Raw genomic sequence first — 22,334 nt, 5'->3', positions numbered from 1 at the left:
AAGCCTTACGTACTTCTCTCGAGCGAATGCTGCGTATTTGGGAGCTGGTACGCCACTCCTTCTGGCTCTGGCGGTCATCGGAAACTCTTCATGGGTTATGCTGGGAGCTTGTCTCCGGGCTTACCGTGGGATTCATGCAGCGAACGGGTTATCCCAGTCTTGATCTTTAGCCCAGAATAGAGGATTATGACGAGGCAGTTCATCTATTTGGGTTTGATCTTTTTGTTCTTTGGAGCTTAAGCTTTGGCTTGGTGTTCTTGGCATTGGCAGGTCTGGCGTGGGTGACGAACTTGCTGTCTTTGCCGCAGTGGGATTGCGTGTTTATATTGCAGAGAAGAGAAATGATATGAGTTCTTGTTGCGCGACGAATACCTGAAGCTGATGGAAGAGACCATGTTTCCGAGGAAGGGGGATAGATATACAAGGTGATGGTATTTTGCTATTCCAGATGCCTCTCAAAACTTATATAATCCCAGATGACCATGTAAGTCTCTCGTACGGTAAGCGCATGTTCACAGGTATAAAAATAAAACATATCGATACCATATACTCTATATATCCGCAAAACAAGAAATGGTATTGTTACGCATCGGTGGCAGTCGCAAGCCGCCAGGCCCTGCCCCCGACGACTCACTTACTTAGTCACACCCGCATGCGGGGGCTGGTGGGCGACCACCACGACGCGTCGATGGGATGCGAGGTGTCGATGGAGACGGTAGCGACCTTGGTGATAGCGCTAGGCGATGCCCGGTCAGCCAATGCCAACTCGTCGTCCGCCGCCTTGCTGTTCGCCCGGCTTCCCCGGCCTACGCCTTTACCTTTGCTGGCGGTGCTGCTGTGCTGGCCGTACGGCTTCATCTGGTAGGACTTGTTGGTCTGGTTGGCCGCCGACGAGCCGAACGTCGAGGACGACTTGCCGTAGCGCTGCGTCGTGGTTTCGAGGAGGCGCTTGAAGAGGGGTTTCAGACAGGGCAGGCAGGCCGCAATGATGCCCGTGTTGCACTCGGTCGAGATCCAGATGGTCAGGTCGGTCGAGTCCCAGAGGAAGTCGCCCGTCTTGCCGTAGTTGGAGAGGAAGAGGGACTTGACGATGGCGGCCGCGACGGCGCTGGGATCGGGTGGGGTTAGATATGATGTATGTTAATTTAAGGGGGGGATGATGGTTACTTACAATACACCCAGACCCATGATGCATATCAGGGACGCCTTGGTACGCACGTTGATCTGCACGTTCCAGAGCATCGGCGCCGGGAGCACGGCGAAGAACATGTCCGTGAGGATATTGATGACTGTAGACACGCAGTGTCAGTAACACACATACATACATATGCCATCAAATCAGCTCCCGCCTAGGCTCCCAAGAGACTCACTCGAGTTAGCATAACTCAGCGTCTGCAGCGTCTGCTTGGACCAGCAAGTCGCCTTCACGGTCGGGTCCCAGAGGACGGCGAGGTTGGTGCACTGGACGAGCAGCGTGACGAAGCAGAACAAGGTGTAGACCATGGTGAAGACCATGACGGCCTGCAGCAGGCGCCGGTAGACCTTGTTGGGCGCGATGCGCAGCAGGAAGAGGCCGATGGACATCTTGACGGCCGGGATCGCCCACAGGTAGATGACCTGCCCGACAAAGTTGATCTGGAGCCCCACCGTCGCCGCGGCGGGCGGCACGTAGGCGATGTGCCGGCCCGCTCCGTAGACGACTTGGGGGATGACGACTCCGAGGCCTGCCAGGGAGAGGGTCTGGTCTCTTGTTAGCTAACAGTTACATGCTACTCGTGCGTAAGACGTGAAGCCTACCATTGCTATGATCATGGCCCAGTCCTGTTTGATTTTCTTGTTAGTGTCCATCTTATAGACATCGTCATGTAGACCTTGACGATGAGTTCAAGGCCAGGTATGTTCGACTCACATCCGATCCCATCTTGTGGACTATGGTCAAGCGCACCCAGATGCGGGCGAGGACGGTGATGAGAGCCATGGTCGTCGTGGCGATGACGGCACCCAGAATCTCGTTGCCCCTATAGTCATTCGGGAGTCCAGCTCCAGGGAGCGGTGGTGGTGCCGTCTCGGACATTGGGAAATTCGCTTGCCTTGATCGCGGGCTGCGCTCCAGGTCCAAGTCGAAGCCGTTGCCGTCGTCTTCGTCGTTCGTCGTCGTAAGGTTAAGCTACGAGGAGCGGTCGATCTGGTGCCGTAGATCCTCACGTCATTTCCGCACAAGGAGGAGATGGAGGAGACGGGAAGGAGTAGCGGCAGCGACAACAGAAGATAGTGGGCACGGCACGCAACTTACACACACGGACAAGGAGAGGGTGACCAGGGATGCTTCGCGGATTATATGATTTACACATCCCTCACCATCCATCATCCTTCCCATGCTCCCAGCTCTTCTTTGCACCTGCATACCACCCTCCACCATCTCGGCACTCTTGTGCCTCAACCCCGGTCCCGGGCAGTTCTTCTACGACCTTGGTTTCTCTCGAGTTCCTCCCACGGGGACGACTGCTAAACCTCACATGGTTTGTTTCCAGTGTTCTCCTTTCCCGGCGGGTGGGCTCCCATAAAACGGCGCCGACACTGTCCCCTCATGTTTCGCGTTTTGCATTGGCTCGAGAGAACGGGTTGGTCCCTGTCAGCTGCCAGTCCCAATGTTGGCTGCCGGCTTGGGGGGGGAAGCCCTTTTCCTCTCTCTTCCTAGTTACGAAACAAGGGGTTTGCAATGCAATGCGACCGACGGGAGGGGTACAGGCTTTCGAGACCTCTCGCGCCCGTCCAGGAAACCGACTCCTCCATTTGGTCAAGACCGTAGATGTTACATGAGTGATAGCCATCCCAATGTCGGGCAGTAGAGGCCAGGCCTCTCTTAGGAAATGAGATGCTACCTTAGCATGAACAACAGTGATACCGAGGGAGGAGCGGCCGGGGAGGTTGCGACGACGTTGGTGGACCAAGCTGGGACTAGTACCATCACCTAGCTTCATCAGAATGGTCTGGGTTGACGCAGACACTGTCCCCAGACTTGGCGCAAAGTGGCATTTTGCCCACTTGCTTGACTCGTCCGAACATGCGAATGGGCAAGAATGTCCCTCACTGGCTAATAGCATCCAAGCTCACTGGTGCCTCGCCTTGTTCTAGTATCAATTCTAGTCGTACTTTTCGAAGACTCGAATACTGCGGCCTGGTCTCGGCACTTTTCCCCGGATGACCACTTTTGAGTCCTGCTGCGCCGGTATCCCTGCGAGGAAGAGCGAAGGCATCTCTCGCTGGATGGTGGTGTGCCCTGGGAGATAGCATCGTACATAAGCGCATGCAAAGTCTTATTAGCCTGCAGTAGCTGCCTGGCCATGAGAGTCGGCGCAAAACACATGATCCTCTTTTGGCACCGCCATCCACCGATGTCAGCAATGTCACGTTGGGTGCTCAAAGAAAAAGACGAGATGACAACTGGGCTCAGGCGATACTACCCAAGACTTCTGCTCCTCCAGTCGTGAAGTTGGGTAGCAGTTCTGAGATGGCCCAGACGAACCGGCTGATTGGTTCGATTGGCGATTTGGAAGACCCCTCCCCATCGAATGCTACCCTGACTACTGTAAGGCCAGCACAGCAGGCGGGCAGTCGGGGGGGAGGGAGCAGCCTTAACACCTGATCGCCCATATCGCGCATCTGCGGCAGGGAATACCGATCGGAAAGTTGATTTCTTGACCAGGCAGCCGGGAACATCCCGGCGGGCTCGTCGCACGGTTTCAGGGCAGTCGGCACTCGCCAGAGGGAACATGAATTGGGCCAGGATGCCTGTTGCTCTGCGAGGGAGGACCGGCGGCCGGGAAGAACTCACGGGACCCGAAAACTCTGTTGGCCGTGGAAACAAGAGCCGCCTGGGCTCTCATGTGAGTCTCGTATGTACTGCACATACATGGTATGTATAAGTATGCATGGCTTACATACGCCGCGTCCCTGCCGCCGCCGCTATACTTGTTTGCCACCATAGCCCCGAAGCCGACAGCCGGAGAGAGGAAAGGCCGTGCCTGACAGGTGCCCACGATGGGGAAGAAATCAGCACTAACAGCTTACATCTCCAGGACCCTGGATCAAGATAGATCTGACCGGGTCGCGATGAGACCAAACCAAGATGGACAGGGGTCCCCAAGACCCGCCGAGAGCTGCACCTCCAGCGTTCTAGAGCTAGCCATTTGGCCTTGGTTTCAACGTTCCGGGAGGGGGGAATCCACCCACGACGCCAACGGCCGACGGACGGAAAGGGAAGGACGGCTGATTAGCGGGCGATGTAAAGTATGTATCAGAGGGAAAACACGAGGCCAATGTCCCTTTAAGCATGATGCGACGGTTCTCCGGGATAGTCTCGGAAGAAGAAGAAGAAGAAGGGCTAGCTTGGTGATACTAATGCAGGAAAAGACCAATCTTCTTGTCTCTCGGCCTTGGTTATAATCCATGGCCCCCCCGTTTCGTCTGTCTGCTTAGTCCCTCGCTTCGCCCAGGCTCCCGTTCGTTCATTTGAAATTCCATCTGCCCAAGGAAGCCGGCTGCTCTTTATCAAGTAGGGTGGTATACATACATAGGACACCGGTTCATTTCATGCCTTGCCCAATCGTCTCGCAGCTCCTTTCCTGTTCCTGTCGTTTTTGAAACCTTCTTGTCCCTGCTGCTTACCATCTACCGGAAGATTCCCCCCTTCGTCGCCATGCATTTCCCGCTGGTCCTCCTCGGAACAGCTCTGGCAGCCTTCACGCCCGACCTCAAGAACGGCGACGCCTTGGCCCAGTTCAAGATCCTCGTCGCCAAAGCCCAGGCAAGCCAGGCCGCCATCTTGGACGCCAAAGCTAAACGCGCACCACCTCCTCTGCCACCGCCGCCGCCGCCGGCCAAGGCAAGCGGACCTAAGGGACCTCTGGGTAACTCCACGACCACGCCTTCCGGGAAGTGCACCAAAGAAAAGTTGGTCGTTCGTAAACCTTGGTAAGCAACCTCCTAATTGGTCCAGGGATGATGGTCAGAGACTAATCCTCGTCGTGTACCAGGGGATCGCTGAGCACGACAGAGCGCAAGGCATACACTGATGCCGTCCTGTGTCTGCAAAAGCTGCCGGCCCGGACGCCGACGAGCCTGGTGCCCGGCGCGAGGACGCGATTCGACGACTTCCTGGCCTCCCACATCAACCAGACCCAGACCATCCACTACACGGTATGCCTTCATATTTCCTACCAAATCCCATGAGTAATACGCATATCACACACTAACACCTGTATATGAACAGGGTACCTTCATGGCCTGGCACCGCTGGTTCACCTTCCAGTTCGAGCAGGCCCTCAAGAACGAGTGCGGCCACCAGGGCGCCCAGCCCTACTGGAACTGGGCCCTGTACGCCGACGACCCCCTCGCGTCGCCCATCTTCGACGGCAGTGCCTTCAGCATGTCGGGCGACGGCGCCCCCGTCGCCGACAAGGGGCCCATCACCCTGCTGCTCGGCAACTTCGCGCCCGTCGTCCTGCCCCCCGGGAACGGCGGCGGCTGTGTCACCTCGGGCCCCTTCAAGGACATGGTCGTCAACCTGGGGCCCGTCGCCCTGCCTTTGAATAATGGGAGTGTGATTACGGGCACGGGGCTCGACCACAACCCGCGCTGTCTGAAGCGCGACATCTCGGCGGGCGTCAATAAGGCCTTTGCCAATGCCACGTCGATTATGCAGCTCATTGGCAACAACGACAAGGTCGCCGACTTCCAGTTGGTCATGCAGGGCGTTCCTGGCTCTGGCAGCATCGGCGTTCACGGGGGTGGGCACTACACAATCGGTGGTGACCCGGCCGGCGTAAGTCCCCCTCTCCCCCGCCCCTTTTCCTCTCGACATACAGACATACAGCAACAAGAACATTATAGCTGACAACAACTTCTTCAACCAGGACACCTTCACGTCGCCAGGCGACCCCGTGTTCTATCTGCACCATTCGATGATCGACCTGGTGTGGTGGACGTGGCAGATGATGGACTTCCCCGGCCGGCAGAACCAGGTGGCGGGCACCAACACCTTCCTGAACCAGCCGCCCTCGGCCAACACGACGCTCGACACCGTCATCGACCTCTTCTACGCCGGCGGCGGGCCCATCACCATGCGCGAGCTGACCAGCATCCACGACGGGCCCTTTTGCTACACCTACTCTCTGTAAGGGGAACCAATCTATACCGCATCTCTCCCCCTCCCTCCATCCTTGCCCGCTCTCTTGCCGGCTTCGCCCCTTTTATCTTCAAACCTTACTTTTTCTAATTAACGACCTATTTGTCCTTGGATTTAGAGGCTCCGGCTCCGGCTCCGGCTCCGCGGTCGAAAAGGTCGTCATGGGCCACCAACCTCGCTCGGCTGTACCATCGACGGGCACGCTTTTTCTTCTTTCGCTTCTTTCTCCCTTTTTACTACTTCTTTTTCGCACATAGCCTGATGAAAGCACGATACCCTGTCCATAGAGTACCTATTTAGATAGAAACCGGCTCCATGCTGCCTATTAATTCTTTTCCACATTTTATACTTGAGTTGATGTGCTGGCTTCACACACCACTGATGTTGTTATGGTGCCGTGGCGACAATGCTGGACAGGTGACTGAGTTCGTAGCAACACCCAACACCTTTACCTACCTTCTGAGAACCTTACTCCCACTCGGTCAGCTATTGGTCCGTCAATTGCAGTGAGATATCCATCCCAGTGCAAACACATGGTCTATAGGCAAGGAGAAGACAGTTATTTCGAGTGAGTATGAAAAGGGGACGCAGTTTGCCCATAAGCAAGCGGATTGGTTGATTGGCTAGGGTTATTCTGACCTGGGCCGCTGAAGAGGGGAAACATGCACACTGGTGCATTCTGCGGGGACTCACTAACAAAACCTCTGCAGCTGCAGGTCCATCACACCCACCAATAAAAATAAAACCGCCGTGTCTTTTCTCATAGCGTTACCCAGCTGCTACACTAGCAGTAAACTCGTGCTCCGTACATCATATGTGTAAAAACACCATCTCGTCCGGCCTCATTTCCTCTTTTTTCTCTTCGATGCCGCCTCTGTTTCGCCGCTCCCATCGCTCGAGGGCCAATGCTCTGGAACAAACTCACCCGCTTATTCTTCGGCCCAGGCCACCCTGAGCAAGCCACCAGAGCAAGATTATAAGCCGTCATAGTTCCAGCCCTTCCAACAAAATTCGAGTTCAATGCCTGACACCGATGGACTAGTTGGAGTGTTCTGAGTCCGCTTACGCTTCATTGCCATATTACATCTCTCTTCCCTGACTCTCATCTCGTTCGCAGATGCTGCAGATATCATCCAACGTCTAGACACGTCTCGGTGACAGGAGTACCGGCCATCATCATGCCCTCCTACCAGACTACACATTGACTACCAAGCCTCGCTACACGCCGAGCGCTACGAACCAAGCCATGTTTCCGCACATGCACCTGATTACTTGAACCAGCCTGGCGGCCGTTCCCTTGACAGAAAGTGACCAGGCATTTCCAACTAGACTTGAGGCAGAGGGTGTTGAATTCGAATTTCACAGCGCGCGCAATTTTTTTTGGCTTTTTTTTCTTTTCATTTCCAACCCTTTTTATTCCCACCGGCTCTTCTTGAACTCGACTTGATTTCGTTATTTGTCCCCTATCAAGTACAATTTTCACTGGTCGCCCGCTGGCTTATATTTTCCGGGGGGAGTATGCATCCCATATGCAAGTGCTGCCATTAGTTTAGTCAATCCCCGCCCGCCCATGGGCGACAACTCCAATGAAGCCACTTTTAGCGCAGCAGCACATGCGCGACCCTCTGTGTTCCCAGTTGTTCCACTAGGTAAAATCGACCTCAATCACGAATCATACAGCTATGTCCCTGTCATACTGCGCAAAGAAGGTTCATTACTTGCCATCTTCTGATCCCGCATTCAAAGGAGGGAGCGTATTTTACAAGGTCGGACCGGCAGGGTGTGTCACGACTGCGGCTACTGGCTTAGGTCAATGGGGAAGTTCCAGAACGAGTTGCAGCGTGGAACCATTCTAATTCTTTGTCTGACATCTGAGGCTCTGGTAAAATATACGATTGGATAGTAGATCGGCCTGTTGGTAATTCATGGGAAGTAATACCAAAAGCAGCACTGTCGCTACCAAGGGGATACTCGTGCTCTGTTCTCTACCTACATAAGCGATAGGGCCAAGTGCCCATCTACTCTTCTCTGGAGAGTTGGGGAGGTATCCACCGCTTTGGTGGATTTTTGAACACTGGAGTAAAAAGCAGCAGGTCGTCCCCATCGCTTCTGTCATGTCACCACAACAACCTTCAGTATATTCCGTTTTCTGGGGGTGATATATAAACAACCAGCGAAAACTATGCTTTCTTTTTGACCGCTTCCCCCTTCCCTCTGCCTCAACAGCGCCAAGGAGGTACGTGTGCTACCACGTAGATGAGCTGAAACACCGGTTATTCTTCGGGCAACGACGCACGCCCAATGGCCAGGGATATAAGCCACCATGGCACTGACACCTGATAAATACAATTTCCGGGCCCATAACCTGACGCCGACTTGGTCCAGTTGGAAGAGTGCGAGACTTAAATCAGAGAGCTCCAGAGAGGTACATGGGGTTAGGTGACTACGAAAAACGTAGCATACGCCCACGCAGAGAAGCGGAAAGAGTGGCCTTGTATTAAAGTTGACAAAGAATACTGTCCGCAAAAGACCCAGCAAATGGAATGAATAGGGAAGTTGATGGTGTTGGGTTCGAAATTGTCCGCTCATTCAATGAATGAATGAGCAACCTTTTTGACCCTTGCTTCTATTTTGACTCCTTTTTCGTCTCAACCCATCCATCATCCCCAACTGATTGATAAATAGATGGCATGCGTTTTTGCCGTATCTCTCTCTCTCGCTTTCATACGCATTGCTAAGCACAGTGTGTACAAGCGACTGTGTGTAATTGCAATCAAGCTTGTGCCGTTGATTCTTTGATGCAGACATACAAACAACACAGTGGAAAATGGGTACGTCCATGTTTTGCAGCTGATTCACATAGACAGGCCGCCTAAAGTCAGTCGTTTTGGATGGTTGACAAAACACCGTCAAGACTGAGCAAACTGGACAAATCAATACATCCTCGTTTTGTAGATACATAGATCTATCAGCGGCATCATTCACAACAGAATATAAGCTACACAAGCCTAAGCACACTGCGAATACCACTCATTCGAGACCTTGCAAGTCCCCTGCACACAACACGTCGCGCCCGCCCACCCGTTCCCGCCGCACTGCCCATACATAGCCGCACAATTCCCCGTCGGCGCCGACGGCGGACTTCCCCCACCCGCCGTCGTGGTAGTCCTCAGCGTAGTAGTGGTGGTGGCCACCGGCGCACTCCCGCCCCCGCCACCCCCTTGAGCGGCCTTGATGGCCTGGACGAGCTTGGGCCCGACCTGCTGGGCGATGAACTGGTCGCCCAGGTCGTTGGGGTGCACGCCGTCCTGCTCCAGCATGGCGTTGGTGAAGCCGGCGGCGCGCGAGCAGTCGGCCACGACGATGGGGCTCGCCGCGGTGCTGTGCTGCGAGGCCCAGCCCGGGATGGCGCTGTTGACCGACTCGATGGTGGCGTCGCTCCAGCTCGTGGGGATCAGCTTGTCGATCTGGGGGTAGTAGGTTAGTTAGTTGGACTGGTTTTCTCTTTCTATGGTGTACCCGTGTTGCCAAAGCAGCCATTCGGGGTTGATGTCAGGCGTGGGCTAGAAGAGAGGAGAATACATACAATGACCTTGACATTCGGGTTCGCACCCCGCGTCGTCGTAAGGATAGTCGTGTACGCATCCAAAATGGCCTGAACATTGCGCTTGCCGATATTGACATCGTTCGTCCCGAGCATGAACTGGAGGACGTCGGGCCTCGTGTTCTGCACCCAGCCCGCGATGTTGTTGCGCGCAATGTCGTAGGCCTGCCAGCCGGAGTGGCCCTCGTGGTCCCGGTCGAACCCGGAGGGGGGCGAGCCGCACTTGGACTCGAGCCCGCTCGTGCTGCCGACGAAGTCGACGCTGCCGGACAGCCCCGCCGAGGCCAGCTGCGTCCACACTTTCGGGCGCCAGCAGGTGATTTGCGTGATGGAGTCGCCGAGCAGCATCACCTTGACCTTGCTCTGCGCCGAGGCGGTGGCGGAGAGCAGGCCGAGGGCCAGGGTGGCGGAGAGGAGCTTCATCGTCGTCGCTATAGGGGAAGTCGTTTCGGTCCTCGTAGTGCTAGTCCGGGAAGCGCAACGGTATTCGACTCGTACGAACGGACGTGAGCGTGCGCAGCTTGGTCTGTCTGACACGAGGACCGCCCGGTCCCTTTGGCTCTCTTTATTCAAGAACCGCGATCGCTCGTGCGTGCCATGATCTGAATTATTCCGCCAGTGGCCTCCAACGGCATATCCAAATATTAGACCTCTCTGGATTCACCTCTTGCCCGTTTGGAGAACGCGCCGCCAGCGGCAGGGACGCTCCGGGCGAGCCAGATCCGGAAGCGTTCCGAGCTCTTATCCTAGTCGGACGCACAAGAAAGCGCAATCTGCGCATGTACACGACAGCTAGCTCCATGGCAGAGTGCGCCAAGACGGACTCTTGCCGAGAATTGCGGGGGTGTGGTTGCAAGGGCACTGGTCCTTTTTTGACCGCCAACCCATGTGGTGATTGGTGGAAAAGGGTATCTCCAAAGATCTCTCTCCGGCGACCCGTCAATAGGATGATGCTCGAGCCACAACTGGACCGTTCGAAATCCGGCCATCTGGCTTAGGTATTCCCTTGGCAAAGAATTGAATACGTCTAGGCGGGCCATACATACTATAACTAAGTATGATGATTGATTGGCTGTCTGAGACAAACCTCGTCCGTCTCCCAGACAAGCTCAATAGCAACGGCAATATTGAGGGCAAGTTCCACGCGTCAATTTATAATGGACGTGATTGATTATATAACTGTGTAATGAATGAAAGGAGGACTGCTTGAAGATGTTTTGGTCGCTTTAGCTGTCATCTATCATTAGCTGAGTTACGTTGGGCTGGCAGATCATCGCAACTCGCATTATGGAACTGGGAGATATAACAAAATTGTTGAAGGACCACTGGTTCTTTGGTGTATATTTTCTTTTTCTTCTGGGACCTCATAAGAGACGACTACTCGTGATTGAATAGGCAGTGCAGTAGCTTCGATTCAGAGAAACATAGCTTCAAGTCAGATAGAAACATGGTGCCATCTGCTACTGATGATATGCCCCGGCCGCTTGCCTCAGCACATGGCCGCCTTCACTCGCTCTATGCTCCATAATATATGCAAATCGTTCATTCATTTCAACATTTTGTTTCTTCTTCTCATCATCCCTTCTTCATCGCTTCATCGTCAACTCCTCCCACTGCACCCCCGCCCACTCCTCCAGATACCCCGCCTCGCCCTCGCCCACGCCGCGGGCCTGGCAGTCGGCGTCGCACACCCCCACGATAATCGTGCCCCAGTCCATGCCCTCGAGCCCCATCTCCTCGGCCTCGAGCTCGGCGATGGCGTTGGGCGTCATCTGCACCTCGAACGTCCGGGCCGCCCCGCAGTTGCCGCACCGGGGCATGCTCCGCCCCTGGCCCAGGTTCTGCCCCACGGCGTCGGCCTTGGAGTACAGCAGCGGCTGCCCCCGGAACTCGTACCGGATCACCTGCTCCGGGTTCTGCGCCAGCCGGTCCGCGAACTTCTGGAAGTCGGCGTCGTGGCTCGACTCGAACACGTCCTTGTCCTCCTTGCCGCCGCCACCAGTAGTAGAGGATGGGTCGTCGACGTCCATCTGCACGGCCTGGGGTACGGGGGCCGGGGTGGGGTCGAGCGTCTCGTAGTCGGCGTCGGCCAGGTAGGATATGGGGTACGGCGCGGGCTGGTCCTTCTCGGCGGGCCAGGGCTCCGACGGCTCTGGCGCTTCGGACTTGGCCTGGGGGTTGTTGAGGGAGAGCGTCTCGGCAAACGTTTGAGGCAACGAGCTGACGGCTTCCGCGACCTTCTCCGTGGTGGTGGCTTCTTCCTCGGGCTTGGCTTCAGGTTTGGATTCGGTGGCGGCCGGCGCAGGCTTGCTGAAGGGATTCGCGGAAGCAAAAGGGTTGCTCGAGGCCGCGGCAGACGAATTGCCCGTCGCAAACGGATTGGCCGAGCCTGTGGACGACCCAATCGTCTTGGTACCAAAGAGAGATTCACCTAGGCCAGTGGCGATCGGCTTGGGCTCAGGTTTGGCGGCGGGTGTTGTCGACTTCTTCTCGTCCTCCTTCTTTGCCGCGACGACCTTGGAACCGGGCGCAATCCGTACGCCCCGCACCGCGCGAATACTGCCGTCTTTCCGTCGGCAAGTCTTCTTTCTGCAGGCAAACACGTAGATCCGTCGCTCGTGGCCGGGGAATTGTTCGGGCAGCTCGCCGTTGAGCTGGAGGATGACGACCATCAGGTCCTTGCAGACCTTGCATCGGGCAAGGGCGGCCGACGGGGGCGATGAAGGGTCTAGCCATTCCTAAATTTTGGGGAAAATGCATCAGAATCTGCGACCAGCAAGGCAACAACGGGATGATGCAGTGAATATCGAGGGACTCCCTCGACCTTAGCGCCCAAAGATTGGTGAGGATTGAGCAGCACTTACAGGGCGCCCTCCGAGGCGGCTGATGGTGTCATCGTCAGCATCTTTGGAAGCGTAGCCCAGCAAGACGTTGGTCTCGGTGTACTCCTCCTCTTCGCCTCCAGATGAATCGCTGTCGTACGGCGCCATGATGTGTGTGGGTGTGCGATTATGACTTGGGTCGCAAACTACCATCCAAACTTATTTTGCGACGATGCCCCTCGGAATGCGGGACAGGACCAATATTTTTTGTTTCTTATCGTGGATGGCGGGGGAGGGGTACCAGCCAATTGCTGCTTATCGGGTTTGCTTGGGTGCTTGGGCGCTTGTGCCTGAGCTGACCCACCCACCACCAATGGAGATCGATAGGGATGCTCCCCTGCCTACTACTGCTCTGCCCTCTTTTCGTTCCAATCTTCAATCCCTCACTTCAGATACTATTTTGATCGGCATTGAGATGATCCTATGACTCCTGGTAACTAAACTTGGGAGATCGTGTCGTACTGCATCGCCTCGATTCATGCGCATCGGATAATAGCTGATGTTTTCAGATACTCCATGCGCTGCAAGTCCAAACATGATGCAAGCCACTGCCCAAATGACTATCTGGGTGATTGCACGGGTGTCACTGAAAAGACTAAAGAAAGAAATCAGCAACGGGGATTATCATCTTCCCGCTGTTTCATCCATAGAAAGTCTTTGTTTACATCTGCCGTCTTCGTATGCTACTGACGCCACGCATTACCCATTCTGGGGCTGTTACTTGATGCGGGCAGCAGGCTGTCAGTAGGTACGGCCGGTGAGTCTTTTACAGGGGCTCGGACGCCACTTATGTAGTAGAAGCGCAACAAGCAGGTTATCTTCCGCGCCGTGGCACGAATTGCTTCGCTATCCAGGCTGTGACAACCAAACAGCCTATTTTGGGCCCGGCAGAAGGACTTGCAACCTGGTATGGAAGATGCTGCTCGACCCTAGCTTTAGGCGTCGTCACAGTTCTGGTCGTCATCGCTGAGTAGGTCGCCTACGTGAGTAAAGTTACATACACATATGTATATGCAAGGACCTGACGGGACAGGGCGAGTGCATTCTGTTTGATCGCGACAGCGCACCAGCTATCAGCAAAAATCCGACGCGGCATCCCGTGTCCCTTTCCAGATCTTCCATATCGTTCCTAAGCACCGAAATGAGAAACAATCTTAAGTCCGAACTCGGGATACGACGTAGCAGACCTTCATTTATGGGACTGTCCAGAGAGAAGTGAGATCAAGCTTCCTGGGCAAGAGTATTGCCCGTCTAGTGAAAGCTTGATAGTCCCCCCGGCGAACCAATGTGACCAATCGAGAAGTGAGAGGTGACCCGGCGGTTGCGGTTGCGGGGCCCAGTTCAGGGGGGCTAGACGAGCAAGTTGGCGATCCGTGAAATTATTCATGCCTTTGCCGATAAGCTAGTCCGGATGCGGGAGCTCGCCCTTCGGTTCGCCATGTCGGTTGCTTGAGGAGCCGTGTCAGCGTGCATTGGCCCGTTCGTCCTTTTGAATCTGACTGCATGCATGCTCTACCTGATCATGTAACTACGCGTAGATTGCGGCCATGGCCTAGTAGAGATGAGGAAGGTGCGATAACCATCCCCGGGCTCGACATGGCAATGATAGGCCACCCTCCCCCCCTGCTCTTCCCCCTGTTGCGGCGCCCAATGCGTGAGATGCGGCCTGTCCTGCCCTGCTTCCGGTGGACTGTTTAGCAAACAAACACAAGATGTGCGCTTCTTGCGGGGGATGGCCGATTCACCCGGACAGATGTAGGTGCCGATGCCTGCTTTCATAAAGGCAGTCAAACCCACGAGACTCAACAGGCAGGTTCCAGCTGGCTTCTATTTGATCATCTCAAGCTCTACGACGTTCCTCGTCATCTACCCGGTAAGCCACTTTCGGTGATTATTCCTTCCTGTTCTAGTGTTTGTCCCAATGTCTTGTGAGGGATGGAGTAACCGTTTGTTCGACGAGACATCCTGTTCACAATTGTTGACGCCGAAAATCGAAAGGTCCCCATTGACTAGCCATCGCCATGCTTATCCAGTCCTTGGTGGCTGCCCTCACCACCGGTCTCATCCTCGAGACCGTGGCCAACCCGGTGACCCTGCCGCGTAGAGGCTCGTCATTGCGGAAGCGCGAAATCCCCGCTACGCACAATCTCCACGAGCGTCATGTTCCGCGTTTGGGACGGCAGTGGACCAAACGAGCCAAGGTCTATTCTCGTGCCGTCCTGCCCATGCGAATCGGACTGAAGCAGAGAAACCTTGACGCCGGACATGATAGGTTGATGGATATGTAAGTAGACCGCACTATTGCCAATATCAGTCCAATCAATCATGAGTGGCTGACCCCCTTCACCAAAAGCTCGAATCCCCAGTCTGCCAACTACGGGAAGCACATGAGCTCTGAGGAAGTCATCGACTTTTTCGCCTCAGCGAAGTCGAGCGTCGATGCCGTGATCGATTGGGTGGTCGCCTCGGGCATCTCCAGGGATCGCGTGGCTCAGTCTGTGAATAAGCAGGTAAGCGGCCAGCTACCTCTTCATTTGTGGCCGTCTGCCGTACTCATGCCCCTTAGTGGATTCAATTTGATGCCACCACCGCCGAGGCGGAGAATCTGCTCTATGCCGAGTTCCACGTCTGGCAGCACTCGGACGGCACGCAGGACATTTCGACCGAGTCCTACCACGTGCCGTCTCACGTCCAAGAGCACGTTGACTACGTGACCCCCGGCACCCGGCTCCGGAAGCGCTCCACGGGTGGTAAGGATAGCAAGAGGAAGCGGAGTGGTCTGAAGGATGGCAAGATTGTGCGGCCCGAGATCACGCAACTCCCTGGCTTTCCCAACCCAAATGCCACTACCTGCGACCGTTATGTCACGGCAGAGTGCACAAGGGGTAAGTTTTCTCTCCACCCCCCTCCCAGGTTTCATGGTGAGGATGGCTCCAAGGGAGTAATGGAAATTCATCGGATGAACGGTTACTCCTTGAATAAACGGCCACTCCTTCTCTCATGAGACACTGGGATAACGTGGAATAAGCATCAACACAGGAGGGAATAACCACCTTAGCACTGTCAAGTCACTGACGAATTTCCAGTTCAATACAACCTGCCCAACGGAACAACCTCATGCGCCGGCAACGAACTTGGCATATTCGAAAGCCTGGATGATCATTACAGCAGAGCCGACTTGGACGTCTTTTTCGCCACGCTTTACCCGTATGCTTGCCTCCCACCATGACCCTGGCCTATTCTATCATCCATTCTGCGCCCGCCCTTGCTACCTTCTAGCTAACACTCAGTAGACACATGAACATCCCCAAAGGAACCTATCCCGAGGAGCGCCTGGTCGACGGAGCTGTGGGCGCCATCGAGGAACCCTCCCCCTACCCCATCACAGCCGGCTCCGAGTCCGCCCTCGACTTTGACGCAGCCTGGCCCCTCATCTGGCCGCAAAAGACGGTGCTGTACCAGGTCGACGACGAGTACTACCAGCACTCGGGCAACTTCTCGGGCTTCTGGAACACCTTCCTCGACGCCATCGACGGCAGCTACTGCACCCGCACCGCCTACGGCGAGACGGGCGACTGCACCGAGCCCCGCTGCCAGGACCCGGCCTACCCCGACCCCAACCCGGGCGGCTACACGGGCCAGCTGCAGTGCGGCGTCTACGCGCCGACCAACGTCGTGTCCATCTCGTACGGCGGCGACGAGCTCGACTGGCCCGACTACTACATGAAGCGCCAGTGCGGCGAGTGGATGAAGCTGGCGCTGCAGGGCACCACCACCGTCATCTCCTCGGGCGACGACGGCGTCGGCAGGGCCGCCAACTGCCCCCGCGGCGGGGCCCACAACGAGACCGGACCGCTCTTCAACCCGGAGTTCGCCTCGACCTGCCCCTACGTCCTGTCCGTCGGCAGCACCGAGTGGGACCGCAAGCTCGGCGGCAACGACACGACGCCCGAACCCGGCGAGAGGCTGCGCGAGGTGGCTACGGCCCGCTTCGGCAGCGGCGGCGGGTTCAGCAACGTGTTCCCGGCCCCCGAGTGGCAGAAAGCGGCCGTGGATAGCTATCTCGACACCGTCGGGCCCACGCTGCCGTTTACGGCTTATGCTGAGTTCCCACGCGACGGCAACTTCGTCAATATTACTCAGGGCGGCGTATATAATAAGCTTGGCCGCGGCTACCCGGACGTGGCCGCCGTGGGCGATCGCCAGGTCGTGTATACGGGTGGCAGCTGGTGGCTGATCGGCGGCACGTCGTTGTCGGCGCCCGTGTGGGGTGCGGTGCTGACGCTGGTAAGTGACTTTCGATGTTTATTCCATATTATCCCAGTGTCTCAAAGGGATGGAGCAACCGCTTGTTCAAAAAACCTCTATTATCCCCAGTCAAGACATCCTGTTCACCCTAGAGGAGTAAATGCTGACGCCGAGAACCGATAGGTCAATGAGGAGCGGCTGAAGGCTGGGAAGAGCACGGTGGGGTTCATCAACCCGATTCTGGTAAGTCACTCACTACCCGTTCCAGCGGCTGATATGGGCCGATGGACAAAGTCGGGGATGTCAAGAATTGTGGTTGATTAGATGAAACTAACCAAAATACAGTACTCCCATCCCGAGGTCTTCTTTGACGTGACGTCGGGCAACAACCCCGGATGCGGAACGCCGGGGTTTGCGGCGGCCAAGGGGTGGGACCCCGTTACGGGTCTTGGGTCGCCTAACTTCCCTAAGCTGCTCGATTTGCTCATGAGCGTTTGAGCAGAGGTGAAAACGACATTCATAGAGAAGAAGACTTGTGTCATTTACGGATCTCGTCGCGTCACTTGACGGCCTCCGATTCGGCTTGCACAGTGGGCTCGCCAATGACCAGCTGAAGACGTGATTAGCCAACATAATTTAGATTATAGGTTCATAATAGAATTATTCAGTTTCATTGTTGGTTCCCTAGAGTACCTGGTCTTTTCCATTGACTGTTGATTGATTTGCGACGCTGGCATGGCCGGATGTTGACAGCAGTGACAGCATGAGACCCAGAACAGGGAAGCAAAGAGGTGCTTTCCATCATATCGTGTCCAAGACAAGACGCATAGGTGCATCGGAGTTGGCCAACCTTGCCATATGCGCATGTGTTGGTCGAGTTGTTCGCAAGCTGGATGATAATGACATCTACAAATATGGACTCCTTTGGGGGTTGCATTGGCTGTTGGGTGGGATTCCTCTGTTTTCTTATCGTCTAAAGACTAGACGCCTGGCTTGGTGGTGTTCGCCCTTTTGGTTGGAGATGTGGTGAGTGTGGATGGGTAGATGCTGTGACCGTCTTACCATGAACTTGACGGCTTGGGTGGCAAGGTCGAGGGTAGCGAAAGCAGGCCCAACAGCGACAGACCGGCGGACTTGCTAGCTTGCTTTGGCGCGATGGATGCCTTGGATGCCTAGCGCACGTAACACGATGCCAGAAGATCCTGCATGATCAAATGGGACTTGACACATGAAACGCCTTACCGCGCTTTCTTTCGGCGATATGGGGTTTTGGTTGATCAATTGATTTGGGTGTGTCCTCATCTCAGCTCGCTGGTTCCTGCTGTGTGTCCTCTGGCTTCTTCTCCTGCTCCTGCTGCTTCCAACGGTACTCCCGCTCGATCCCCACCCGCCGCTGCGCCGTGTCGCACTGCCGCGCATTGCCGCACTCGCACTCCGCGGGCGTGTCTTCGTCGGCGCGCTCCCGCAGCCAGCGGTACGTGATGCTCCAGCGGTCCTGCCGCAGCCGCACCGTGCCGTCGGGCAGGGTATCCGTCTTGCGCTTCTTGATGCCGTGGGTCCAGTGCAGCCGCGCATCGCCGCGCATCTCGAGCAGGCTGCGGGGCGCCAAGTCCAGCTCCGCCCTGTCGTCCTCTTTCCCCTCCGCCTCCGCCGGCCGCCGGAACTGCATCATGACGGCGCTGCCCAGCGACAGCGAGTACAGCTCGTCGTAGGCCGAGTGGGTGTCGACGTGGGGCGGGATCCCCGCGCCGGGCGGGTAGTACTGCAGACAGACCTGGTCGGGCGGGAGGCCTCCCCGGACCGTCTGGGGGATCAGGGGCCGCAGCCACTCCGGGAACTCGCGGAAGGGGATGGCCGGGTCCACGCCGAAGGTCTTGTAGTCGAAGGTGTAGCCGTAGTGCAGGCTGAGGCGGGTTCCCGGGGGCCGGGCGGGCCACTCGAGCTCTTCGCGGAAGACGCGCACCAGCTCGGCCTCGTGCGCGGGCGTGACGAAGTCGGGCTGGAAGAAGAGGCCGCGGGGCTCCATCGGGAGCTCCTCCATTGTGGGAAACGGGGGTAGGAAAATGCCCTCTCCTGCTTTTCTCCCCTTTTCCCTCTCTGCCCATACAATGCTTGGGACGGTGCACTTCACGTTTTCCTCTCCAATTCTCCTCATGCACTCTTGACTTTTCGCTTTATTGGTCCTGCCGCCAATGTGCAAAGTGCGTGGTGAGATCTTTGTTACCTTTGCGCCCTTTGCGAAAAAATCAGCCCACCAAAATCGAGCCACAGGCAGCGGCCAAAGTGGGGAAATGAATTTATGGGGTAACGGTCACCACCAGAACCCCTAAAGTCAATTCTTACAACGACAACTGTAAGTTATGTAGGCTTCAGCGCAAATAACGGGAACTGGAATGAGATGAACACAGCAATGAGATGCGCTATGTATGTGAGCGCGGCCAGTGGCTATCCCATTCAGACTGCTTCGCCGAGGGCATGCGGGACGACTTTACGTATCGAATGCCCTGCTATTGAGACCCATGGGATAGGGAGGTCATGGGTGGAAAGATGGTTGGTGGGAAACCTGGACGTGGCCTCGATAAGATGCCAGGGGACAACTTTATCCAATGTTTTATCAGCGTCGAAAACTGTAATTATATAAAAGGGTTGTCCTGTGTCATTTTCTCCTTTGCATCTGCCTACCTACTTTGACAAGCCTCTCGCAACAACCCAACTGAGTCTTTTTCTTGCACCCCGATCTCATCCACCAATCGTATCCGATATGCGCTTCCTTGCTGCTATCCTGGCCGCCGCTCTTTGCGGCATGGCCCGCGCGTATAACTGTGGCCCTCCGCCTATTGACGGGGTGGCTGTATTTCTCCGACCAGTGGGTAAATCCTATTGCATGTAAGTAGAAATGCAAAGCCTCTTGCGGCCAGGTGCATTGGTCCCCTCTTGGATTGCCACATCCGTTGGTTAATCCAACAAGCTAATATATATTCCCGAAACGTAGTGGTGGAATACCTATTGTATGCCAAGACGGCGGTTGGGTTATTCACAATGATTGCCTCGACGTCTCCAGCAAAGAGTTCAACCAAACCGGCTGTGAAGGCATATGCCGCCCCGAGAGTTGATATACTGCGAGCTGGGCCAGCTACGCTCGAGGAACTCATGGAAGGGTGAACCGTGGTTGGCTGGAAAGGAGTATTCTGGGGAAGGATGGCGGGCGACATAACGGGCTTAAAGAGTCTCACACCTCGTTGTCTCGAGAAAAGGAACAAAAAGACGAAAAACGAAGCCCCTTTTTTTCGTTCGAAACCACACTTACTCACACACTTATTCACCTAAATCATAAACTAGCATTCTTTATAGAAGGCTGCCCATGCTTACAAACAGCGGGGACTGGGAGGAATTGCCCCCCTCTGTCGTAATATGGATTTCCTGAATAGAATGCTGGCTATGCTGACTCTCCCCTTTGTCTACATTGCAACCCAAATCACACGAAACACATCTTTCCACGCACGCGACAGATAAGCCCCTCGGCAAGCCTCCAGCGCCGGCAACCCCCTAATACCATCTACCCACTTTCCTACCGGGCGGTGCAGTGTGGCCCGCGCCTCCCCCTGGCTCTGGAAGAGGAGGTTGAACCTCGCGATTTTAGACCTGACCAACTAAAGAATCTCTGGATTTAGACTAGATACCCTGTACCTTCAACGTCTCGTCGCCACCGGACCCCAGTCGAAAGCATCGTTAGGAATCCCTTTTTATCTTCGAGTTTCGAAGCCCCAACTTAACTGACAGGCATCATGCTGCGTCATTATAGCTCGCCGAAGGGTTGTACGGTGCTGGCGGCAAAGTACCGAGGCCTCGATGGCATGTGGTGTTACATGGTTGGCTCAAGAGTCCAAGACAGTATATGCATGGCACCTGGGCCTGGCACCCTTGCATTCAAGTTTCACACCGATTCGGCTCATGTGTATATATGATAAATTGAAGGGAACTAGCTAGCTGTAAATGTCGAATGCATTTGATCTAGTTGCGGAGCGTACCCAACCCCTATCCAGTGTTCAAGCCATGGTTCAGCTATTGGCCACATCTGGCCACCTTCATGTCGAGACCGACCCATCATGGCTCGGAGTACCACGCTCGTGCTGCCCCCTGCTGAACCTGTGTGTCCCCGACACAATTGATTCCATTGTGTCACCAAGACTCGCGAGTACCAGCCAACTCAGCCTCCACGACGTCAGTCGCTCCAGCGTCAACGGAGACCAACAACACTTAGAAAATGATTACATCGTCATATTCACAGTGGCTTGACCAGCAGATTGAAAAGGTGAATTGCCCAACATTAAACCAAATATGTATCAAATTTCGATACTTGCACATCTGGTCCAGGGTGTACAGAGAGTCTGCAGCGGCGCGGTGCTGAGGTGATATGCGCCTGGGCAAACGTTACATTGGTTCGGTTAAATCAGCCGGGTAGGAAAAGACCTGCATACCCGAACCTGCAACTCTGGGCCAGCTGGGGGGTCGCTCAGCCCCCCAGCGGGGTGTCACCGAGTTGTTGGGCAGCGTAAGATAAGCCAGCCAGCCCTACGGGCTTCTGTTTCCCTCTTTTCTTCTTTTCTTCTTTTTCCAATTCCCTGGCAATTCTCCACAAGAAAAGGAACCCGTTTCAATTCCTTTCGCCATCCTAGAGTACGTCATTATTCGATTGTTACTGGCCCTCGAGATGCGGTTCGTCGCGATCCTCCTCACCCTCGCGCTATGCGTGATCATGGCGCGCGCCGGTGCCGGCGAATGCAGCAGCGACAAGCACCAGGACGGCGACGTCTTCTGCGGGTTAGTGGCCACCTCCATGCGCTACTCCAGTGGCACAGCATAACCCAGCAACGACCCCTTTTACTGACGCAAGGACGCTCTACCCATGTAGGAACAACAAGATCTTGTTTCAATGCAATGGCGACAAATTGTCTGTCAAGGAAACCTGCACAGGCAAGCAGGTGTGCAAGGATGAAGGGCCGCGAAACGACGGGAGCCGTTACAGTGCCGCCTGTGGCTCATCATAGTCGATTGCACGCATACAGCAACGCACACGCTTGACGTGGCGACATTGTTAGTCTCAATTTGGGCACACGGAGCTGCCAGTCAATGGGCTGATGTAAGATATGATACGATATTGGAATACTTGGAGCAGACGATTGATTTCTCTTGAAGGATGCAGGCGGCAGAATGATTCATGCGGTGGTCGGGAATATTGCTTTAGGTCAAATACGATGGCAATATGCAGCGATCGCAACGCTATTTTCGCATTACGTTTGACATCTCTTGCTTACCAAAGCTACCACTCAGTTGAGTCCAGAGTCAGGACTGGTGCCGACCAAGTTCTTCGGGGTCGAAGACTGCATGCCGCAATACGAGCCGATCAAAATGT

At 55.4% G+C, this 22,334-nt stretch overlaps 7 protein-coding genes across 7 annotated transcripts; 3 read left to right on the top strand and 4 right to left on the bottom strand.

Annotated features, from left to right (window-relative positions):
* Window positions 1-642: 642 nt before the first annotated feature.
* PG985_014849 (uncharacterized protein) lies at window positions 643-2,074 on the bottom strand (the record flags this gene model as incomplete). Its single annotated transcript, XM_066834615.1, has 4 exons — window positions 643-1,108; window positions 1,172-1,289; window positions 1,371-1,740; window positions 1,910-2,074. The coding sequence occupies 4 exons, from the start codon at window positions 2,072-2,074 to the stop codon at window positions 643-645; spliced, it is 1,119 nt and encodes a 372-aa protein (XP_066677225.1).
* A 2,625-nt stretch (window positions 2,075-4,699) lies between these two features.
* Window positions 4,700-6,179, top strand: PG985_014848 (uncharacterized protein; the record flags this gene model as incomplete). The annotated part of the gene is made up of 4 exons (XM_066834614.1): window positions 4,700-4,974; window positions 5,037-5,199; window positions 5,273-5,824; window positions 5,916-6,179. 4 exons carry the CDS (start codon window positions 4,700-4,702, stop codon window positions 6,177-6,179), a joined length of 1,254 nt encoding a protein of 417 aa, XP_066677224.1.
* A 3,016-nt stretch (window positions 6,180-9,195) lies between these two features.
* PG985_014847 (uncharacterized protein) lies at window positions 9,196-10,214 on the bottom strand (the record flags this gene model as incomplete). The annotated part of the gene is made up of 2 exons (XM_066834613.1): window positions 9,196-9,654; window positions 9,774-10,214. 2 exons carry the CDS (start codon window positions 10,212-10,214, stop codon window positions 9,196-9,198), a joined length of 900 nt encoding a protein of 299 aa, XP_066677223.1.
* Window positions 10,215-11,377: 1,163 nt separating this feature from the next.
* On the bottom strand, window positions 11,378-12,781 carry PG985_014846 (uncharacterized protein; the record flags this gene model as incomplete). Its single annotated transcript, XM_066834612.1, has 2 exons — window positions 11,378-12,529; window positions 12,656-12,781. 2 exons carry the CDS (start codon window positions 12,779-12,781, stop codon window positions 11,378-11,380), a joined length of 1,278 nt encoding a protein of 425 aa, XP_066677222.1.
* Window positions 12,782-14,694: 1,913 nt separating this feature from the next.
* On the top strand, window positions 14,695-17,419 carry PG985_014845 (subtilisin-like protein; the record flags this gene model as incomplete). Its single annotated transcript, XM_066834611.1, has 7 exons — window positions 14,695-14,957; window positions 15,027-15,183; window positions 15,240-15,558; window positions 15,760-15,880; window positions 15,967-16,960; window positions 17,105-17,164; window positions 17,267-17,419. 7 exons carry the CDS (start codon window positions 14,695-14,697, stop codon window positions 17,417-17,419), a joined length of 2,067 nt encoding a protein of 688 aa, XP_066677221.1.
* An 805-nt stretch (window positions 17,420-18,224) lies between these two features.
* PG985_014844 (2OG-Fe(II) oxygenase family oxidoreductase) lies at window positions 18,225-18,962 on the bottom strand (the record flags this gene model as incomplete). Its single annotated transcript, XM_066834610.1, has 1 exon — window positions 18,225-18,962. The coding sequence occupies one exon, from the start codon at window positions 18,960-18,962 to the stop codon at window positions 18,225-18,227; it is 738 nt and encodes a 245-aa protein (XP_066677220.1).
* A 2,670-nt stretch (window positions 18,963-21,632) lies between these two features.
* PG985_014843 (uncharacterized protein) lies at window positions 21,633-21,969 on the top strand (the record flags this gene model as incomplete). The annotated part of the gene is made up of 2 exons (XM_066834609.1): window positions 21,633-21,742; window positions 21,834-21,969. The coding sequence occupies 2 exons, from the start codon at window positions 21,633-21,635 to the stop codon at window positions 21,967-21,969; spliced, it is 246 nt and encodes an 81-aa protein (XP_066677219.1).
* Between the last annotated feature and the right edge of the window lie 365 nt (window positions 21,970-22,334).

The sequence above is a fragment of the Apiospora marii genome (assembly GCF_038362585.1).
Source record: "Apiospora marii strain CBS 49790 chromosome Unknown utg000012l_segment0_segment0, whole genome shotgun sequence".
NCBI classification, from domain to species: Eukaryota; Fungi; Ascomycota; class Sordariomycetes; order Amphisphaeriales; family Apiosporaceae; genus Apiospora; species Apiospora marii.
This window is presented reverse-complemented; position numbering and strand designations above follow the sequence as displayed.